We start from the raw sequence: 22,937 nt of genomic DNA on the forward strand, positions 1-22,937 counted from the left end.
CCTGGTAAATGTGTCTGTGTTATGGTTGGAGACTCTGTTCTTATTGTTACTCCTCCTCCTTTCTCTATAGTATTTTAGAATGGAACTGATGCACGCTGAAAAGCAGAGGAAAGAAAAGAAAGAGTTTGAGCAAGCAAAAATGGACTTGGTAAGAAAACATGGATGAACATGGTGTTGAAGATGCGTGGATGTGGTTGAATCAGTTCCACTGAGGTGGTTGAGATGTGGCATTTGATGTTGTGGATTAAGAGATGAGAATTACTGCCCCATCTTCCAGGTTCTCCCTTAGGCTGTTTCCACACATAAGAACTAAGGCAAAGGCATCATTTGAAACCCTGCTGATTCTTTGGTGATGGAAAGTGCTGTTAAACAACAGTTTAACAGTTCAACAATTATGGTGACCCGCCCCATAGGGTATTCAAGGCAAGAGATGTTCAGAGGTGGTTTGCCATCCAAATATTAGCCAGGCCCAACCCTACTTAGCTTCTGACACATGGTGAGATCAGGCTAGCCTGGGCTATCCAGATCAGGGTTGCTGATTGTTTACTTGTCCTTAAAATAAAGGCAGGATTGAAGGGTGATCTCCACAGGGAAAGTCCTGCTTGATAGGAGGAGCGATGCTGGCACTGTGTTCTCCCATGCAGCAAAGCTTTTGGGTTCACCTGCATCAGGAGCCTGGAAAGCTTGCAGATGTACTGTTTATGAAGGCAAGACAACTGGATCATGGAGCACTGATTTTAATTCTGTACGATTGGTCTAAGGACTGCTATAATAATCAAACAATTTTAATTCATTCTTTCAGAGATTACCTGGACATTTATGTTTAGGAGTCTACATCTCTGTATTTTATTTTGTGGGATTTGAGAGTCCCCTGTGCTCTAAGCCCTTGTGGGCATTGGATGCTAAATTCTGCCCTGGCTGCCAAAGGCTGGTTTGAATAAAAGCATTTTACGCTCCTTCTGGAACATGCATTTCAGTTGAGGGAGGATCATAATAATTAAATTGGTTGTTTTAGGAACATTCATTGACTCAGGTTTTGGTGAATATCCAGTTTGTTTTGTCCTGGCGTTTTCATCCCCCCCCCCAAAAAAAGTTAATTTTCCACTAGAAAATAAGTGTTTCCAAGAAACGTATAAGCCACTTTATATTGAATCAGACCATTGGTCTCCCAAGATCATGGAATCATAGAGTTGGAAGGGACCTCTAGGGTCATATAGTCCAACCCCCTGCACAATGCAAGAAACTCACAAACACCTCCCCCTAAATTCACAGGATCTTCATTGCTGTCAGATGGCCATCTAGCCATCAATACTGTCTGCTCTGATTGGCAGCTATTCTCTAGGGTCTAAAGCTAGTCAGTGATGTGTGCTTTTTTCTTTGACTGCTACCTTTGCATTATAGCAGGGGTAGCCAAACTGCAGCTTGGGAGCCACATGTGGCTCTTTCACACATATTCTGTGGCTCTTGAAGCCCCCACCACCTTGTTGGCCGGCTTGGAGAAGGCACCTCTCTTTTTAAATCAATTTGCCAAGCCAAGCCAACCAGTAGCTTGGAGGATGCATTTAAAGTTAAAGTTGCTTTCTTTTCCCCTCCCCCTCCCCATCGATTTTCCTTCCTTCTTTCCTCTCCTTCCCCCTCTCCCCTCTGTCCTCTCCCCTCCCACATCTGATGTTCTTATGTGACTCTTATGTTAAGCAAGTTTGGCCACTCCTGCATTATAGTTTGCTTCTTCTCCAATAAGTAATGGTGCCTGTGCTCTGTTGTGCTTTATGGAAGAAGGAGCTACACCATCTTGTTCATTATTGTGTGTGCAAAGCTCTATATATGGAGCATTCTTCTTCATGTGGAACCCTGTATGTTAACTGGAGCTGTATAGAGTTTTGGATTTCATCAGTACTATGGAGGAAAAAAGGCTCGATTGTATTCTATACATGTTTCTGTCTTCTCTGAATATGAAATTGTTAATTGTAAAATCACACTGTCTAAAATTTTAGGGTGAGTTCAGTTATTCTGAGGAGATACTTAAAGGTGAAATGGCTCGAATAATCTGGAGAGAGGCCATCCAGAAAATCAAAGGTAATTAGATGTTTCCTTTTCTTCTCCTACCTCTGACTTTGGTTTTTTAAAGAACTAGCAACCTTGCAGTATGTCTGTTGGCATGTATTCAGCCACCTTGGGTAGCCTTGAAGATGACTGCCATTCATTTCAGTGTGCTGTGCAGGTGTGCTTATTGTTAACATACCAGGTTGGATGGCTCAGATTTCTGATCCATTTTGAGCTGCATGTGATGAAAAATAAGGTCTTGAGAAGGCAAGCAAATAACAGTTCATTGTTGGCCTAAACTGATGTTCCATGCTAGCTCAGCTTGGTTCACGAACTGCTCAGATGACCCTATTCCTCTCGTTTATTTAATATTTGGAAAGAATTAGGGTTCCAACGCAGCTCAGGAAACCCATTTTTAACCTCTCTCTCTCTCCATTCTAGGTGCAGAGTTTCAGTTGAAGCTGCTGTCTATTGCAAAACTTTTTGATTTCACACAGGAGCTCCAAAAAGAAATTTTGGACAAGTAAGTAGGCAGCAGTAGGGAGTGTGGTACAGCCAGTGAAGCTTCTGTGGTTTGTTCTTTGTAAGGATTTGCAGCAGACATTAGTTCCATTTTTAGGTCTAGAGTTCTACTTTGAATACAGCTAAATTGTATTATGTAAATCTGTCTCATTGACTATGGTCATGCATTTTTTTCAAGTAACTTGTTTCTGTCAGAAAGCTCTGAGTGTGGGTGTGGCTGGCTGATCTGTGTGGCTGGTTGGTCTATTGCATTTGGTAGTCTTCTCCAGCAAGTGGCTTTGAAAACTTGGGAATGTATGAGTTTCTGCTTTAGTTACTCAACAGGGGTATTTTCATTCACTGATCAGCAAAGTCAGTTTTTTTAAAAAACAACACTTTGCTCTGTTTGCCAAAACCAGTTAAGTGTTCCAGTGTACACACTAAAGGTGCTACAGCTAGTCATTGATGCTAGGCAGGTTGATGTGCCTTTTGAATGGGGCTTTCTCAGTGGTGTCACCTCTTTGAAACGTTCTCACCTGAGAAATGTCTTGGGCCCATGCTTTGCTGAGGTCTAGTAAAATAACCTAATGAGTGGGAAAAAATGGGCTTTTTGTGTGGGGTGGAGCAGTGTTTTCAGTTAACAGAGTACTTATCATGATTCATATCAGATCCAGGTGGGCAGCTGTGTTGGTCTGAAGCAGCAGAACAAAGTTTGAGTCCAGCAGCTCGTTTAAGACCAACAAAATTTTATTTTGGGTATAAACTTTCATGTGCATGCACACTTCTTCAGATATATTGAAACAGAAATCACCAACCATTGGTAGCGGGTGAGAAGGTCGTGGCCAGGAAGGGCCAAGTAGAGTCAATATTAGAGATGGGCATGAACCAGGAACCACAAACCTTCACAGACCTTCCCATTTACCAAACCAGTTCATTCTGTGAAGTTTGTGATGCAGTAGAATGACCCTTCTGTGGGCTAGGGATACCAAACTCTCAGCAAGTCTCCAGCTGACTTTCCTCTACCTGCCCTTCATGTTTGGTGAGGATTGGATTTAGGGGTGCTAAGTTACAGCCCTCCCAAAGCAGGTGCCCCTGGGAAAGTTGCTCTCTGAGGAAATCACAGCCGCAGGAGGAGTGTGTCAAATGGCCCCTCTGTAAGCTAGAGGGAGGGGGGTGTTTTGCAAGAGAACCAGCAGCTAAGCCCCTTTGCTCAGTGTGAGCAGGACAGGTGCCTCAGAGCCCTGAGTAACCCTAAACGCCTCCAACCCCACTGTTCACAGGAGGAATAACTTCCAGTTCCCTTCCCGTTTTACCTCAAACTAACTCTTATTGTACCTGCTGTCAATGAAAAAGAATGGCTGCATGTCAGCAAGGGGTGTATATCATTCTGCTTCCATAAAGCAGGATGGGAACTCTCTTATTGGCAGCCAGTGCTGCCTGTCAAGCTTTGAAGGGCTACTGTTGGTGTTTCCAGGGTTGCAGAAATTGCTTTGATGATCATAATTGATCAGTGGCAGCAGGTGTTTCATGGACACCACCAACATGCCTCACCCCGAGATGCCCAGACCTCCAAAAACCATGTGGAGGGTTGTTCAGGTGAGATTGCATGGACCTCAGCTTGAACCACAAACCAGACAGGTTTGTGCCCATCCCTAGTCAAGATGTATAAGTAACTGGGCAGTAAATGTAGCTAAGACTGGATGAAGGCATTTAGCAAGGCCTGTGTATAGTGGCAAATTAGCATATTTAGCATAATAAAGGAATTTGCAAACAGATGTGAGAACTGAATGATGTTAGCATGTATAGTGAGATAAGAAATCAATATCTCTGTTAAGCCCTGGAGGTTCCATTGTCATTGTTATAATGACTTGTAACTCAGTAGTCTCCACTTCTAGTCCATTCCTGAAGTTCCTTTACAATAAAACAGCTACTTTGAGGTCCTCCATTAAATATCCTGAAAAGCTGAAGTGTTCTCCTACAGGTTTCTCAGTTTTGTGATTCTCGATGTCTGATTTGTCTCCATTTATCCTTTTGCATAGGGTTTGACTGTTGGTATGTAGATAATGGAAGGGCATTGTTGGCATTTAATGGCATATACGATGTTAGAAGATGAGCAAGTGAATGAGCTTGAAATGGTGTACTTGATGTTGTTAGGTCCAGTGATTATGTTGTCTGAGTGTATGCGGCAGCAAAGTTGGCATTTGGATTAATTACAAGCTCCGGTACTGATGTCCATGTTTAGAACAAATATATTATTGTGGGTGAAAAGTTGTTAAAGATTGGAGGTCTGTCTGTGTGAAAGAAAACATTTGCTCCTCCCCCCAATACTTGTGAAAGATAACTGTTATCTAGTAGAGGCTATAAGTTGCTGATGATGTATTGAATTTGAGAGCATTTGAGTTGAGAGTTGTATGTGACCACTAGTGGTGTTCTGTTATTGTCTCTTTTGGGCCTGTCTTACAACAGTTTTTCTCTGGATACTATTCTGGCTTTGTCAATTTGTTTCTTGACTTCTTCAGGTGGATATTGTAGTTCTAGATAGGTTTGCTGTAGGTCCCTCAGGTGAGAATTTCTGTCTGTAGGCTTGGAACAGATGTGACTGTAGAGTAGAGCCTGGCTTTGTACAATCAATTGTTTGGTATGTTTAGGATGGTAGCTGGAGGCATGTAGATATGTTTGTTGGTCAGTAGGTTTCCAGTATAAGGTAGTGTCTATGTGTCCATCATGTGTTTTTACAGTAGTGTCCAGAAAATATTTCCTGCATAGATTGGTTCATTGCCAAGTTGATGGGAGTTTAGGAAGTCAGCTTTTGGTTTGCTACCAAACTCTGCCATTTTGTTCTCACCCATAACCACTTCAGATTTGGTGATAACTTGTTCCTTCAGATCCTTGGTACAGCCATGGGCACCCGTATGGCCCCACAGTATGCTAACATCTTCACGGCTGACTTGGACCAGTGCTTCCTAGACTCCTATCTACTCACACCTCTCTTAAATCATTGATACACTGATGGCGTCTTCATTGTCTGGACATATGGTAAGAAGACCTGGACATATTCCACCATGCATCCAACGATTTTCACTATACCATCAACCTGACAATGAGCCAAACTATGCATTTTATGGACACTACTGAACTCAGACTTTGTTCTTATCATGATGAGTTATTGTTTTGACATGTTTTAATTTTTTTCTTGATTGCTTTTGCAAGCTGCCTTATGGGCTGGTTAAAAAAACATATCCCTTGCCACTATATATTTCTGGGTCTATCTCTGGCACTTTCTCTGCATTGGGGGAAGGGAAATATGTCAGATCATAGGATCACAAAATGACAAGATTAGGTGCACTGCTCCTATTTAGGCATAGGCTGGTTACTTTTAGTTGTCTTCCTTGGACCTCCCCCTGCAATGCCATGGCTTGTGGTTTTTGAAAAAATTCTGTGTTTGGAGCTATTGTTCAGAAAAGATAGCTTTCTTCTCTCCCCCCCGCCCCTTTAATATTATTCTATTTGCAATGAGATCCAGTGGCCTAAAGACACATTGCATAGAGTAAACACCCTAGTTTTTTAAGTCTCCTCTGTAGCACCCTGAACCTGTAGAATATGAACCTTCTGTTACTTTTCCTACAAAAGGGTTGTCTGGCAGACCACTGCATTTTGACAGCTCCTTTAATCCCGCCCCCTCCAGACAGCATCAGCAGAATGTCAGAATGAGCAAAAAAAAGCATCTGTGCTTACAATTGCTTTGTTTGTTGTTTTAACAAACTAACTCTTCACTCCAGAGCCTCATAGTGAGAGAAGGTGCAGATAAAGGCATGACATCACGTTTTCGGTTTTTAAGATTGCAGGCAGAGTACACTAACGATCCTCTTATGTGGGATTACATGGCGCGGCGGGAGCTGGAGCTGGTCTCCCTGCCGTCGAAAGAACATCCATCTAAACAGTCAAAGGCACTTGAAGTGGCCCGCAAAGAAGAACGATGCTGCAGGGTGTTCGAGGAGGCAGTGACGTCCCTTCCCACAGGTGAGAAATTGCACAGAGATGTATTAAGTGTTGATTCATGCTGTTCTTTTAGAATAGAGGTTTTGGAGGTGCATGCAGTCATCAAGTTGCTGGAGCTCTTTACAAAGCAGTGGGCTTGATTAAAGGGCAGCATTTTCTACTGGCATTGGTTTTGACTTTCTCCCTCTCATCATCTTACGTCTGTTATCTGACATCCACATGGTAATAAGTAGCAATTCTCTCTCTTGCAAAAACAATACTGAGAATAATGTTCATTTCAGCCAGTGGTCTCAAGGGGAAAATGGAGGCTTGTTCTGTACCAAAGTCTAGTTCTTGCAAACACCAGGTGAGGTGGCATGCCTGTGTTTCGACAGGACCACTTGAGACTGTGGGGAAGGGCTCACATAATTGAATGATTAAAAGGGAAAGGTTTTAGCATAGTCATCATCCAAGCATATAGGGATAGGTTTTTGTGTTTGTTAGGAAGCATTCTATGACACGCTTTTGTATCAGCTTTTTGGTACAGTCCCCCTTTCATAACTTTGTGGTTGATTACTGTAATGGAGTCTATATTGGGCTGTCCTTGAAGGCAGCCCAGAAATGGCAGCTAGTTTAGAATACAGCAGCTCAATTGTTGTTGGGAGCTAGCTGACAGGAATGCATCTCTCATATTATAAAACAGCAGCCTGGATATCAGTTTCTGAGTTCAATTCAAGGTGCTGGTTATGACTTTTAAAGCCCTTCATGACATGGGTCCCCCCCCCCTGCCTTTGAACAGCTGGCTTTCCCTGTTTTATAGACTGCTACCTTTTGGTGGTTTCCCTCTGCCTGGCATGGACTAGAGCCCATTCCTTTTTGAGCAGGAATGTTCATCCTGTAGAATGGGCTTCCTGAGGAAGTGGGGGGAGGAGCACCATCAGTAGAAGTTATTTGCTCAGACTTTTGAATGAAGAGTAAGCTGCACACATTGTGGGATGAACTGAGGTTTTATTGTACTTCATAAATTTGGAATTGTAAGCCACCTTGAGCTATGGGGACAGGGTAGGGTATAAATATTTTAATCAGTCAGGTGATGTAACCCTGCCACATCTCCTCTGTGGGAAATGGGCTATGGGTTGGTAGGTGGTAGTAGATGATGGTGCCTTTGTTATTTGTTAGTCCTATTTATTTTATTACTTATATATTGCCTTAGCCATGTGTTTTCCTGGCAAATAAAACTGTTATATTGGTAGTTTTATTATATAATTGCATTCAATAAAACCAGCAGCGACAACATACAAACAATGCAAGCAATGGCAGTGGGCATCTAATGAAATAACTTACTATAGCAGCAAGAAATAAACGCATTACTGGGCAGCAGCTTATGTCCCTATTCAGCCCTAGGGAACCATTGTTCTGAACTTGTGGATGAATTCAAATTCAGCAATCTCAAATCTCCCCTTGGAGCTTCTTTGTTTGAGGACTGCAACTTTTGGGTCAGCAATGAAATGTTGTGGAAGACTGGACATAAGCAGGACTTTTTTCTTGGGAGAACTCAGTGGAACGGAGTTCCGGAACCTCTCTGTGGAAACAAAATTCACAAAAAATGTTTAAAAGTTAATTAATTTAATTTAATTATTCTTTTTACATCCCACCCTCTCCACCAAAGCAGAGAAATTAATGAGGGGCACCTGTGTGTTTCTCCTCCATTTCCCTTCCAGCACTTCTTTTTCCAGAAAAAAAAAGCCTTGGACATAAGATTTTTTATCTCACTACAGATGCTAATTTTCTGTGCCCCTGCCATTTCCCTTCTTCTCTAATCAAATTGATTACAATGAGCATTGTACCTTTGCATCCTGAATTTCTTCTTCCTCTCCCGCCTTCTGGCTGGGATCTAAAAACTCAGAGATCTCCATTCCAACTTTGTACCTGATGAAGGGAAATTTGACTCTTGAAAGGTTATACCCCTCAAAATCTTGTTGGTCTCTCTAAAGTGCTACTGGATTCAAATCTGGCTGTTCTACTGCAGACCAACATGACTACCCTCTGAAACTGTGTCTTGTTTTTAAAAAGAGGGTTGATTTCATGTAGATTAGTTAATACTTGGGATCTTCTTTTGCTGACCTTGGAAGGGCGGGTGGTTACTATTCTCATTGTTACTCTCACTGAAGATCGTAACTGTCAATTTTTATTTCTTTAACTCTCCCAGAGGACATGTGGAAATGTTACATCACTTTTTGCTTGGAGAGATTGAACCGGAAGACCAATTGTGAAGAATTAAGGCAGAAGGTAAATTTCTTACCTTTAGAATAATAAATATGTTATTCTGTTACTGGCTTCTCTAAACTACTTTTGGAGAAATGTTGTTGGAAACTCCTCAGTTAAGGCAAAAATGCACCTTGCAAGCCTGAAAGCACTTGCTGCCTTTAATGTTATGTTTTACAGCTAAGCTTCTATCAATTTCTACTGGTGAGCTCCACTGCAAACAGAAGAGGGTCCTTTGCACCATATCTTCACGATTCTTTCAATCAGATTATTTTGATGGATGATTCTCCATTCTTGTAAAAATTTATAATCCTATTAGTGCACATCTTTAGTCTGCCCTTCATCATTCCAGTTACTTCATTTTTTAAAAAGTTATTTTGGAAGATCAGATTGGCTCATAATGCCCTAGCTGGACTTGTAAAACGGCTGCTTCCTTTGACAGTCACTGATGAAAAGCAGCACGATATGACATCCTTTAACTCTAGTTGATCTTAACTGCCAATATTAACGGGGTGAAGTACCTGGGGTAGCTTGGGGCTACCGATGGGACGACGGCTCCTATCCCTCCCTCCCCCCCCCCCGCGTTGCTGTGATTGGTGGGGTGAGCTGGATACGCTGGGGACAACCGCACTGTGGACTAAGAACTGGGGAGCCGGAACAGGCCGGAAAAGATCAGCGGCGAGCAGTGGGGTGTGGCCGGAAGATCGCCTGGCAGGGCTGAGACATCTGCAGGCTAATGTATGATGCCAGTGATTTTCTGGGTCCCTGAGAGGCTCGGCTGCGTGACTGGAGGGGCATAGGGAGGCTGGCACCCCCTGGGTCCCCTAGGTTGTGTGGTGGGTTGCTTCAGGCTCGCCAGACACCACGACAGCATTATTGTACCCCTGGGTATGACCACGCCCCTGGAACAAGAACACTTGCACTTTGCGGTTATCGCCCCAAGAATAAGAACATTTGCACTTTACGGACACCGACACTTTAAATACTGCAGCGCTTTATTTAGTTCTTTTAAACCCCTTTTAACTCCTTTTAACTCTAGTTGATCTTAACTGCCAATATTAACAGAATTGGATTGCTGATGATAATTTATTGGTTATTTAAATTAGATTACTGTTTCATTAATTGGCTAAGTTGAGGAAACTCTATTTGTGGCAAATTAATTGGGGAAGAGTAATTGATTGGGAGGGTTTTATAATTAAGGAGCCAATGGAGTCAATTATTTTTAGCAAATGAATTACGTAATGGGTAGGCTTGGGGTGGGGTTTTTCAATTAAATAACTATTAGATACTATTGGCAGGTCAGCTTAAATTGGGAATTGATAGATTGGCTAGAGAAGGGAGGGCTGAGGAGGGAGTAGGTTCGGCTATTTCACCATTCTGAAGTTCTGGTGGACACCGGCAGGAGATGACTGGCCTGGGGATTCCAGTACTCCTGGGGAGGGGAAGGTATGACGGTGGGAACAGGCAGAATTATAAGGGAAGGAGGTTGAGTCATGACAGTGCTTGACCCCCTTCCAGCCTGTGTCTCATCCTGACGGTGGCAGGTAGTGGGGCCAGGTTAAATTACTTACCTCCGTCACTGGTGTTATGCAATGCCAGGTCCATAAATAATAAGACCTCTACCCTTCGGGAGTTCCTGCTTGAGCAGGATATGGACCTGGCATGCGTGACCGAGACCTGGGTGCGCAATGGGGAGACTGTAGCTGTCTCTCAGGTGCCCCCCCCCCAGGATACTCGGTTTTTCACCAGTCATGAACTAGCGGGCGAGGGGAGGGGTGGCTCTATTAATACGAGAGGCTTACTCCTTCTGGGCTCTCCCGGCCCTAGAAATCAAGAGCATTGAATGTGCCGGTCTGGCGTGGGACGTTGGGGAGGGGTTGGCGATCTGGCTGGTGTACCGACCGCCTAACGCACCGGCTGGCGCCTTACCATCCCTGATGGAGGCCGCAACAGGCTGGGCATTGGAGTACCTAAGGCTTTTGATCCTGGGTGACTTCAATGCCCATGCCGATGACGTGACCTCCAGTCAGGTGATGGACCTCCAGTCAGGTCATCCATGGCGACTCTAGGACTCTTCCAAATTGTTACAACGCCCACTCACCAGGCGGGGCACATGTTAGACTTTGTCTTCGTGGCGGGAGTTTTAGTGGAGGATATTACTGCTGAAGCAGTGCCATGGTCGGACCACTATGCTCTCAAGGCTTGTGTGGATGTCCCACCCCAAGCCCATTTAGGCGGCAAGCGTATTTTAGCTCGCCCGCGGAGCCAGATGGATCCGGAACGGTTCCAGATGGCTCTACGGGATCCCTGGCCTCCTGGCGATTCCTTGGATGACCTGGTGGAGTCTTGGAATGACAGACTCTCCAGAGCCATCAACAAGATTGCACCTAGGCGTCCTCTGTGCCCTCATCCAAAGCCGGCACCTTGGTATAACCAGGAGTTGCGGCATTTAAAGCGAGGACTCAGATGACTAGAGAGGCAATGGCGGTGTACTCGAGACGAAGCGACTAGAACATCTTATAGAGAGTTTATGAAGTCCTATGAGATGGCAGTCAAAGCCACAAAGAAAACATACTTTGTGGCTAAGATTGCGTCTGCAACTCTGCCCCCGGCACAATTGTTCAATACAATTTGGACTCTTACAACGCTGCCACAAGGCAGACCAAATTCTAAGGAATTGGAGATCGGCTGTGAGGCTTTTGCAAATTTCTTTGCAGATAAGATCGCGTCGCTCCGCCATGACCTCCCCGCCACATTGGAGACAGTATGCGAACCCGAGGCCCCGTGCCTGTCTTCGGATCGTGTTCTGGACTGTTTCAATATTCTCAGCCTGGAGGAAGTTGACAGGATCCTCTTGTCTGCACGCCCTACAACTTGTGATCTGGACCCTTGCCCCTCCTGGCTTATTAAAGCTTGCCAGAGGGAGCTCAGATATCCTGTACGGGATATCATGAATAGATCCCTGATGGAAGGGCATTTTCCAGCACCTCTCCTGAAAAAATCAACGCTAGATCCGGCAGAATTGGCACACTATCGTCCGGTCTCAAATTTACCCTTTTGGGGTAAAATTATTGAAAGGGCAGTGGCGTTGCAGTTACAGAGTTTTCTGGAGGATACTTCCATCTCGACCCCCATCAGTCTGGCTTTCGCCCGGGCCACAGGACGGAGACAGTGCTGGTTGCTCTGGTGGATGACCTTCAGCGGCATCTGGACCGAGGCAGCTCGGCGGTACTGATGCTGTTAGACCTATCAGCGGCGTTTGATACGGTCGACCATCGGTTGCTGACTTGCTGTCTCGCCGACGCGGGGATTCAGGGGCTGGCCTTACAATGGCTTTCCTCTTTCCTCGATGGTCGAGAACAAAGGGTGGCGATTGGGGGTGAACTGCCCCGGAGGCACATGCTTGATTGCGGGGTGCCTCAGGCGGCGGTGCTTTCCCCGATGTTGTTCAACATCTACATGCGCCCCCTTGCCCAGATTGCCCGGAGGTATGGGTTGGGTTGTCACCAATATGCTGATGACACCCAGCTCTATCTACTCATGGACGGCTGGCCTGACTGTCCCAGAAAATCTGGACCTGGCGTTACAAGCCATGGCTAGATGGCTCAGGCTGAGTAGATTGAAACTAAACCCAGCGAAGACAGAGGTCCTTTGCTTGGGTCGACGTGGTCCGGGAAGGGAAATTTCCCTACCAGCCTTTGACGGTGTGCCACTGACAATGGCACACAGGGTCAAGAGCTTGGGGGTACTATTGGAACCTGCCCTGGCAATGGAGGCCCAAATAGCAGCCACTGCTAAGTCCGCATTCTTTCATCTCAGGCGGGCAAGGCAGTTGGCCCCTTTCCTGGAACATGACGATCTGGCAACAGTAATCCATGCAACGGTCACCTCAAGGTTGGACTACTGTAATGCCCTCTACATGGGGCTGCCCCTGTGCTGAACCTGGAAGTTGCAGCTAGTGCAGAATGCCGCCTGGCTGTTATTAGGGCTCCCCAGGTGGGAGCACATTCAGCCAGGGCTCCGGGGACTGCACTGGCTGCCAATAATATACCGGGTTTGGTACAAGGTGCTGGTTATCACCTTTAAAGCCCTATATGGCCTAGGATCTGCCTACCTTAGGGACCGTCTCTCCCCACATGTTCCCCAGAGAGTGCTTAGATCTGGTTCTCAAAATCTGCTAGTAATCCCTGGGCCAAAGGAGGCCCGTCTGAAGTCAACCAGGGATAGGGCCTTTTCGATTACAGCCCCCTGCTGGTGGAACCAGCTACCGGAAGAGGTGAGGGCCCTGCGGAACCTTGGGCAGTTCCGCAGGGCCTGTAAGACAGTCCTCTTCCGGTTGGCATATAACTGACTGGTACCTAAAAACTGCAAAGGAAGGTTGTAGGATAGCACACTGTTAGATCGTTTTCTTGTTTTAACTGCTGTAAATTATTTAATGTATTTTAATATTTATTAACCTTATTGTTAGAATTTCATGTTGTAAGCTGCCCTGAGCCCGCCTCAGTGGGTAGGGAGGGATATAAATAGAATTAAATAAATAATAAATAAATAAATCAAGGCTCTTAATGCATAGCGATGGGCAGGTATTTTTACAAACAGGATTTGCAAGCATTTGTGAACAGCTTTAGTGTGGTTCAAAATGGTGATGCCAGTAGACTTTTAAAACTGCCTTGAGCATCTTCTGTGGAAGTGCCTAGAACCTTTTGTCAGTTCCATCCCTATGAGGGGTTTGCTCTAAAATCCTGAAATCTAGAACATGCTTGGGACCTTGCAGGAACTGGATGGATGACCTGAACTTTAAAATACGAGTTAAATTCTGCAATTTATAGTGCTCTTGTAGGTACAGTCCCCCTTTTAAAGGCACACTGGTGATTTACAGGAGTTTTCCTCTGCCACTGAGAGATTGTCTGTCTTTTTTTAGTTCTCAAGAGTTCCATTTTGTTTTCATGGCATCTGGTTTACACAGAAGTAAAAATTACATTTCTTCTCTCTGTCATTGTAGAGGCTGGAAAGGATGTTAGGTGTCTTCAGTCAAGCTCATGAGTCACAGTTGCTGCCAGCTTCATTGTATAAACAATGGGTAAGGATACTGCTAGTTTTGAGGGGGCTGCCTTGTGTTATGCAGCTTCAAAAGCTACTACCTCACATCAAACAGGAAGGCCAGAGCTGGACCTTGAAAGTCTGCTTCTAAATGCTGATCTTCAAATTACTCCTCTTCAGCTTCAGCTCTTATTGGAGTTTGACCTCCAAGAGAAGGCCGAAGAAGTGGCGGCAGTGGCCACCAAGCGATTCAGTCAGTTGGTAGAAATGTGGGAGATGAGACTGCAGCTGCTGATCAAGCTGAACAGTGATGGTCTGGCCTCTTGTTTCCAGGAATCTTTTCGGGCAGTTAAAGATAAGGTGAGTGACTGGCCTCTTGAAACTGAGGCATTCGAACAGGTGTTGGTCAGAAACCTCAGTGTGCATGTAGGGGGCGAAAGCTTGGAGGGCAGCTTTTAAAATTTGCCATGCCTAAGGTTAGTAGCAGTTGATTGTGGGGACACATTTCAATGCTACTGCCATTATGCGCCTTCCACTCCTGCTCTTAATCCTTAAGGAGTGAGATGCTAATCCACAGGTATGATAGTAACACTGTTCCTTGCTTGGAGTTGTGTAGGCTTGGAGTCCCTCCAGATTCCTGCTGTTTCTTACAAGATTTGTATATTCGGTGGGACAAAGGGTTCCCGGACTTGCTTGACTCCCTTCAAGAGCAGGGAGGCTCATTAATTGTCCATTATAGCCTATTCTTCAGCCCTGCTCTGGGCTTCCCGTTAGCTTGAAAATCAGCCACGCAGTTGGCCCATAGTTGCTTTGCATATGGTAATTCAGAAGACTCCAGTACTGTTCATGGCGTATATGTGTATGTTGTGACCTACAACAATCTGTAGACTTGATAATGTGGGAAGAGAGGCCGTGCACTGTCCCTGCCCTCCACATAATTGCTGCGTCATCTGTACCATGCAAATGTGCTGAGGTAGTGCCTGCAGGTATTAGTTGAAGATTCACAATAGGCTACACAGAGGAATGAAGTTGCTACCAAATAAATAAAAACCACTCTAAAAAATGGTTACAAAATGTAATTCATACAAGGAAAATGCATTTCAGCAACCTCATCATTTTACATACTGCATGTGTGTATTATGCACATATATACAACAGTGTGCAAGTAGTCCAGATCATCAATAAGTCCAAAAAGAGCTCCAGTGGACCACTAGTAGAGTAAAGCCGGTTTCGGATGGCCAGGTCCTTCCTCCAGGGAGTGTCTTACAAAACTTGCAGTATATGTGTAATAACTTGCTGCCAGATGGAAACAGCAGCGTTCCAATTTTGTGCATGAATTTGTGAAGTATTTGAACATAGTGAATATTTTCTACACATATACCACAAGTTTTGTAAGACACTCCCTGGAGGAAGGACCTGGCCATCCAAAATGGGCTTTACTCTGCTCTTTTTGGACTTATTTATGATCTGGACTACTTGCACATTGTTGTATATGTGTGCATAAATATGCACATGTGGTATATAAAATGATGAGGTTGCTGAAATGCACTTTTTTCCCTTGTATGAATTACATTTTGTAATAATATTTTTCACAGAGTGGTTTTGATTTATTTGGTTGCATCTCCTTGATTAGTGGCATTGGCTTGTTGATTGTAGGGAAGGAGACATGTGCACAGACACTTCCTCTGTGCACTCAGACTGTGCAGACCACTTGGCAGTTGTGCAGGATGCAGCCAGCCACTTGCGCCTGCTCTCCCTCCCCTTTTTGGTCTCCTGTGTGTCTGTGTTTGGTTTTCCTCCCCACACAATTACATTACTATTGGCTGCAGACTGCATCTAAAAAAAATTTGGACCAGGAGAGGAAGGTACATAACTGAATTTCCATCCAAGACATGTGTACCTGACCAGGGCAGCAGGTTATTTAAAACGAGGCCTTTGAATTGTATCTCTGTCTTAAGTCGCAGGAGACATATCTCTACTTTAAGTCATAGGAGGCCAAGCCCTATGAAGAAACGCTGAGGGACTTGGGAATGTTCAATCTGGAGAAAAGGGGATTGAAGGGGGCAAGATTAAAGTATTTGAAGGGCTGTCACTTACAGGAGGACAGGGAGGTGTTCCTGTTGGCAGCAGAGGATAGGACTCGCAACAATGAATTTAAATTAAGGGCAGGAAGATACCAGCTGGATATTAGGAAAAACTTTTTTACAGTAAGAGTTGTTCAATGATGGAATCAGCTACCTAGGGAGGTGGTGAGCTCCCCCTCACTGGCAGTCTTTAAGCAGCAGCCGGACAAACACTTGGCAGGGATGTGCTAGGCTGATCCTGCATTGAGCAGGGGTTTGGACTAGATGGCCTGTATGCCCCCTTCAAGCTCTGTGATTCTATGGTTCTATTGTTTATAACACAATTTTAACTTGGTCTAAGTTTAAGAAATAACTGTGCTATTATTGTAATGTGTGGGGCCATTATGTAACAACATTGGCTGCATTCACACTACACTAAATGCATTTTGCAATTGGATTTCCACTGTGTAAGAATAGCAGTAATCCAGTTGCAAAACACATTATTTATGTAGTGTGAACACACCCATTGTTTGACCACTGAAGAAGGCCAATTAGCTGAAACATGTTTGGTCAGGGCAAAAAAATGGTCTATGTTTGAAATAATTGTATAATTTCATTCTGATTTGAGGCTATTATTTAGGCCTACATTTGTTTTTAAATCTAATGTGTAATAAATACATGGGGGGTTTTGTCTGTTTGGTAATATTTATGTTTTAAGTTTAGATGCAAAGCTATTAGGCCTTCATATTCTATCTTCTTTAAACGTTTGGTTCTTAATTCAATTCTCCCCCCTCCTCCAACTTCTTATGTCTTTTGTTGGTTTTCCTCCTCCACAGGACAGTTTGCCAATATGGATTTTATGGGTTGAATGGAATGAGACAGTGAATAGCAAGGCTGAAACTGAAGCTCTCTATCAGGTATTGTGCATCAGCAAGAGCTTTGTGGCTCCATAAAGAACAGCACATTTTTATTCCAGCATAAGGTTTTGTGAATGAGAGCCAAGTGCACTGAATAAGTAAACTTGGGGGGGGGGGGATGGAAGGGCTTCTAGCCCCACTTGTGAACCTCCTGATGGCACTTGGGGTTTTTATTTGGCCACTGTGTGACACAGAGTGTTGGACTGGATGGGCCATTGGCCTGATCCAACATGGCTTCTCTTATGTTCTCTCTTACGTTAAACTCTAGTCCACAAAACCTTGTGCTGGAATAAAACTTGTTCTTTAAGATGCCACAAGTTTTCACTGCGACAGGCTAACATGGATATTCCTTTGGAATATTGTGCATAGAAATCATATATTAAAAATATTGAATGGCAAAAAAAAATCATATTGCTGGGTTTAGCAATTTAGGAAATAGATGAAAGCATGATCCCGAGCTAGATGGTGCAATATAGAGGATGTGTGTTGTCTGACCTGTAGACAAACAGAGCTGATAATAGAGGGAAATTTTCTTGCTGAAGATTTTGAATTTGGAAGGGGGAGGGCTTAAGGAAGAGAAGGAAGAAACACAGGGGAAGGTTTTCAGGTCACAGCAAAAGGCATGTGCAAGAGAAGGAGATAAAGGTGTGGGGGATAACGAGGCACAGCAATCTCCACCCCCTCAATGATATTAATAGACAGAGTCTTCAGCTACATATGTATTGATTCACAAGTACAATCCTCAAAGTACTGGTAGATAGTTAAGATAAAACTTAATGCATGTAGCTTGTACTAGAGAATCATGTTTATCCTTTGCAAATACAGTGAATACCCTCTGCGTGCCTTGATAATGCTGAATTGCTGAGAACTAAGTGGGAGGCTGGCCGGCCCGTTTCATTTACGATTTTGAGTGTTCAATTTTGAAATAAGCACATAAATGAAATGAGGACTCCTGCTTATATGGTACAAATGGAATATTAACTGTAGAAATTATTATTGCGGATGGTATGAAGATGGTGTGTCCAAATTTGCTTTAAATAAGCCTTTGAAACAAAGGCAAGTTGACTCGTCTCCTGTTTAGTTCTTAGTGATTTAGCAGCAACAATATCCTGTATCCTTACAAAGGATAAAGATTCTGGTTTTGTAATTTGTGATGTGTTGTTTATCACTTAATGGTTTTATATATTTTTGTGTTGAGAGTCAGCATGGTGTAGTGGTTAAGAGCAGCAGACTTTAATCTGAAGAAACAGATTTGATTCCCCACTTCTCCATGTGAACCCTGCTGGGGTGATCTTGGAACAGTCACAGTTCTCTCAGAACTCTCTCAGCCCCACCTGCCTCACAAAGTGCCTGTTATGGGGAGAGGAAAGGAAGACAATTGTGAGGCACGTTGAGACTCCTTAGGGTAGAGAACAGCAGGGCATAAAACCCAGCTCTTATATGTATTTTTGTAACTGGTTGTGTGTGAGTTGGGAGATTCATTAGTACATTTATGCTGCTCTATTTTTAGTGTGTTTTTGGATTTCTTCCCATCCCTCCTTCATGGTAGTTTCCCTTGTGGGTGGTGACAGTAGCAGATGAACTGTAACTGCACTGCAGGGTCTGGTCGAAGGTTTTGTGGGAGTGAACTTAGGTTCCTTGGAGCCTTAGATTTAAATACGCATTCTGTTTATCTCCTGCTTCTTCCTTATTTTGTATGTGCTCCTTATCTTGAACTCTGGAGCACCCTTTCGTGCATGCAGGCCAAATGAATGTTTCTAATCAGTGTAAGAGGAGAGTGCATCATGGGCTTGTCCATGACTTCAGCAAGCCTGACTCCACCTCCTCTCTCCATCCTGCTCTCTCCAGGTAGAAGGTAGCATACAGTGTGACACAATACTTTTGCAGAGGAGTAAGAGCAGGACAAAAAGTCCAAGAACCTTTTCCCTTCTTGTACCAGGTAGAAAAATGTCCATCTACTTGTCAGGTCCCTGTTTTAGAAAAAGGTGATAGCAAGATGTCATTGGAGGACATTTTTTAAAAGTTGTATTCTCTGTGTAGATAACTTATTTGTTACAGACTTAGCACATTTGTGTAATAAAAGCCATGACTGATTTTTCAGAATAAAAGTTTGCATTTACCTTGGCAGAAATCCTTACTTGCCACGCTCCCAGCCGACTCTGTAACGATGAAAGAAAAGTACCTTGAATGGGCCTATAGGACAGGTGGCTATAAAAAAGCCAGAAAAGTGTTTACCAGGTGAGTGAACTTCATTTTTGGAACAAACACCTGAATTAATAACACACACACTGAAACAGAATTAATAACACATGCACACAAATGCTTCATCATTAAGCTACATTAATTCACATGCCTGCTTTCTGTTTTAGCTTGCATGAAAGCCGGCCGTTTTCACTCGAGTTCTTCAAGAAGATGATTCAGATAGAAAAGGAGCAAGTAAGTGTTTAAGCCTATCTCAGGGCTGACTTATTTTAGGTTGTGTGTTAATATCATTAGAGGCACATGCAGACTTTGTAGAGAGTTGGGTAGATGTGGGGGAACTCCACTGGGCATTATGAAGATAGCAGATATGGAAACTGGGAGAGGAAATTGGCAAGGGAGAAAGCACAGAAGGGTTTTAGAGGCTTGGAGGGCTTCAAGATGGGGGAAGGAAGATGGAGACAGAAGACTGATGTGGCTGCAGGCTGGAAACTCCTCATTACTTATTGGTAAGATCTTGGCCTTTTCTCTGTATTTTGCCCTTATGTAGCTGATTCTGTGGACAGAAGTGACATAGGGCTGTCACTAGACCTAACAAGGTCTTCATTGATTGATGGTACAATTGTCAGCTAAATGACACCCACCTAAGACCATTAAGTCAGTGGGATTCTGTCATTGTATAAGTCCAGCTTGCTGTTAAGGTCCTCATCTCCTGCATTACTCCTGGGGGCTTCTGTGCACAGAAGTGAAAGAGACAGCAACTAGAGAGTAGACCATCTTGACACTCACCTGGCTGCCTGTCTTACTGTTCTTTAGCCACTAAGCCAGAAATCCTTTTTTTCCCATTTGGGTTGTATCCAGACATTAGTTTTTGCACTACTCATGCTCTATAGCAGTTATTTGCAACTAGATTCTCCTGTGCAGGCATGCCATTCCAGTTGTATTATTGCTGCATTGCATCGATAATGTAATACCCAGCCAATGTCCAGATATAACCCCAGGCTTTCAATTGAGTTTTATCCCTTTGCTGTTTTCTCCTCACTTTTGTTCTGCTTGGTTTATTGCCTGTCTCTATACTGCTGCTTTAAAGTTTTCTATTAGTGCCATTTTAATTGTTAGATGTTTTGATGTAAAATAGTGTGTGTGGGAGGTTAATGTTAGCTGCCTCCACCAGATTCTGGAGAGGCAAGATACAAATCTTCTAACCATACACTTGCCTAGATTTGCATTAGATAACCAATAGTCCTTAAAGGGGGGGAGGGGAGAAGGGGATCATGCTTTTTTTAGATGTTGCTTATATATGTTGCAGCAGGTATTATCCTTGAGGCATAGGGCAAGTGTAGTTACCTGGCACTCGGCATTCAGTAGCTGAATCCTAAGTTTTTCTTGCCCTTTTTTTCCTTTTTGAAGGAATCTTGTAAAATGGTCAATATCCGAGAATATTATGAACGTGCTTTGGGAGAGTTTGGTGCCATGGAACCTGGTAAGCCTTTTTTCCCCAGTGGGGTTTAATCAGTAGTTGACCTCCCTTCTCCCCCCTTCTCTGAATCTTGGCTAGAGATACTAAGTTTAAAATGCTTAGACATTCTGTTGTGAAGTTCTTTGAGGGCCTGCTTTGTGTTGGCCCAACCACGTTTTAAAAATGCATTATTGTATATGGAACAGAGGTTAGCCAGGTAGATTGGTAGGCAATCCATCAAGCAAACTGTCAGATGAAATTGTCTTGTGTGATTACGCAGCATCCCTACTTAAGCCTGAGGCCTAATGTGGGGTTGGCTGTGAGACTGTGGCAGCCATCTCTTATCTAGGTACATGAATCAGTGTGCAAAAGTGGAAGGACAAGGTATTTCTCAATTGTTAGTGTGCTGGTAGCTATTGGTTTGTGAATTTAGCCCAAAGGCTGCACACTGCTGACCACTGCATCCTTCTGTTGATGCTGTTTCAACATACATTACAATACAATTCAGTATTATGAGGAGCACATTATAAATTTGTGCTCTGATCCCCCTCGCAAATAAGTGAGATTTGGTGATAGTGTTTGGTTAGTTTAGGATCTCAAAATGAGAGATCCTGACGGAGGGATGTGAGATAGTTAACAGCAACAAACTCCCTTCAGGAAAGGAGGGGAGGAGAGCAGCTTCTTTCATCTTTCTGAAGGATAACTGTCCATGTTTCAGTCAAGACATTGTGTCAGTCTGCTGTTTGTGTTTGTTTCTTCTAACAAGGAAAGACCAATGCAGAATGACTAGTTTCCTCTTAACTTTAAGGAATTAAAAAAAAATGAATGTTGCCTCTTGTTTTTCACTATAAATATAATGAAAGCATTTTGGCAGGGAGTTGATGATGAAGAAAGTATGATTTAGGGTAACATATTTGTTGGAGAAGCATACAGGAATCAGGAGTAGAAGAGGAAGAGTGGAGTCTTCCAGGTAGCACCTTAAAGACTAACAAAATTTGTGATAGGGGATGAGCTTTCGTGAGTCGCTGGTCCCTTCTTCAGGTATAGCTAGAATGTGAATCCATCTGTCCTATATATTGGAAAGTGGAGTGATTTCAGATGCCAAATGACAGTAGCAGATGTGATTGGATTAGATGTGATATGCAGAGAGGGAGTAGGCATGGAGAAACCAGCAGTTGCTAATAAGACATGAGTATCATAACTGTACCCATGTAATGCAAAAGCCTTTCATGGTTAATGAGAAGCTTGTTTTATTTTTGTTTAGCCTTGAGATTCCTTTGTAAATTAGATAGAGATGCAGCTGCTGTTGCTACATATTGAAACCTCTTGGTTAATAAGCTAGTACTGAAGACCAGAATTTGAACCTTTCTTTCTCTTCTTTTTTTTCTTCCTTCTGTTGCTTTATGAAGATTAAAGATACATAGATTTGGTTTTGTATGATCACAGATATGATAGATAAGAATCTGCCACTAAATAGTTGGTAAAACAGGAAGATTTTACAGTTAAATCAAAAAATCATAAAATATTTGTAGATTTTAAAGGTAATATCTATGTATTAATTTTGAGTATTTGCAGGTATAATGAATTATATTTTTTCTTTTGTTTTTCTTGATGTAGTAATAACTGTAATCTATTCTTTTATTTTCTGTATCCTATCCCTGATCCTCCCCCAATTTCCTAATTTTCCCTGTTAAATGTAATAAAACTTGTTATCTAGAAACCAGCATTGGTAATGAGACAGGAAACCTAGGTCTCAGTTTGGTCCAGGTGGATGCATTGTCTTAAGCTTCATTAACAGTTGCAATTCAGCAGTCTCTCTTTCTAATCTCCCTTTGCAGTTTCTTTGTAAGATAACTGTGACTTTTAGCTCAACAACTTAATGTCCTGGAAGGCTAAAATGATTTTTTAATGTTGTGGTTTCGAATGTCAGACTTATGTCCATTAATTCTTTACCAAAGGGACTGGCCTGTTTGTCCAGTATAGAGGGTGGAAGGGCATTGCTGACACGTGATGGCATAAATCACATTAGAGGATGAGCAGGAGTATGAACCTGAGATGGTTTGGCTGATGTTGCTGGATCCACTGATGGTGTTGCTAGGATCTATATGACAGCAAAATTGGCATCTTGGTTTGTCGCAGGCCTTGGTATCAGAGTCCATGTTATTGTTAAATAGATTATCATTGCAAGTAAGAAGTTATTTTAGGTTAGCAGGTTGTCTGTAAGCAAGAAAAGGTCAGTCCCCCAGTGCCTGTGTGAGGGAAGTGTCACTATCCAGGTCATTAATAATGCCCTGAACTAGCTTGAATTGTGAGCTGCAGATGACCACCAGTGGTGTTCTGTTGTCATTTTCTTTTTTAAACATTAGAAGAGAAACCAGAATCAAGTCAAATTTCATTACAGAAAATGCTATTCTCTATGGAGGCCTCCAGGGGTCTACCTGCCCATTTCCACTATAATGGTAGACCTGGCCT

General features: G+C 43.3%; 1 protein-coding gene across 1 annotated transcript in view; it reads left to right on the plus strand.

The window, feature by feature from the left end:
* The window catches only part of UTP6 (UTP6 small subunit processome component), a 35,545-nt gene that overhangs the window by 11,610 nt on the left and 998 nt on the right, over positions 1–22,937 (plus strand). Inside the window, exons 8-18 of the mRNA XM_060253526.1 lie at positions 71–148; positions 1,995–2,076; positions 2,485–2,566; positions 6,383–6,564; positions 8,732–8,811; positions 13,790–13,867; positions 14,008–14,187; positions 16,727–16,807; positions 18,936–19,045; positions 19,177–19,243; positions 20,417–20,489. Coding sequence (XP_060109509.1) covers positions 71–148; positions 1,995–2,076; positions 2,485–2,566; positions 6,383–6,564; positions 8,732–8,811; positions 13,790–13,867; positions 14,008–14,187; positions 16,727–16,807; positions 18,936–19,045; positions 19,177–19,243; positions 20,417–20,489 — 1,093 coding nt within the window. The remainder of the gene's footprint in view (positions 1–70; positions 149–1,994; positions 2,077–2,484; positions 2,567–6,382; positions 6,565–8,731; positions 8,812–13,789; positions 13,868–14,007; positions 14,188–16,726; positions 16,808–18,935; positions 19,046–19,176; positions 19,244–20,416; positions 20,490–22,937) is intronic.

The sequence above is a fragment of the Heteronotia binoei genome, chromosome 13, assembly GCF_032191835.1.
Source record: "Heteronotia binoei isolate CCM8104 ecotype False Entrance Well chromosome 13, APGP_CSIRO_Hbin_v1, whole genome shotgun sequence".
Classification (NCBI taxonomy): Eukaryota; Metazoa; Chordata; class Lepidosauria; order Squamata; family Gekkonidae; genus Heteronotia; species Heteronotia binoei.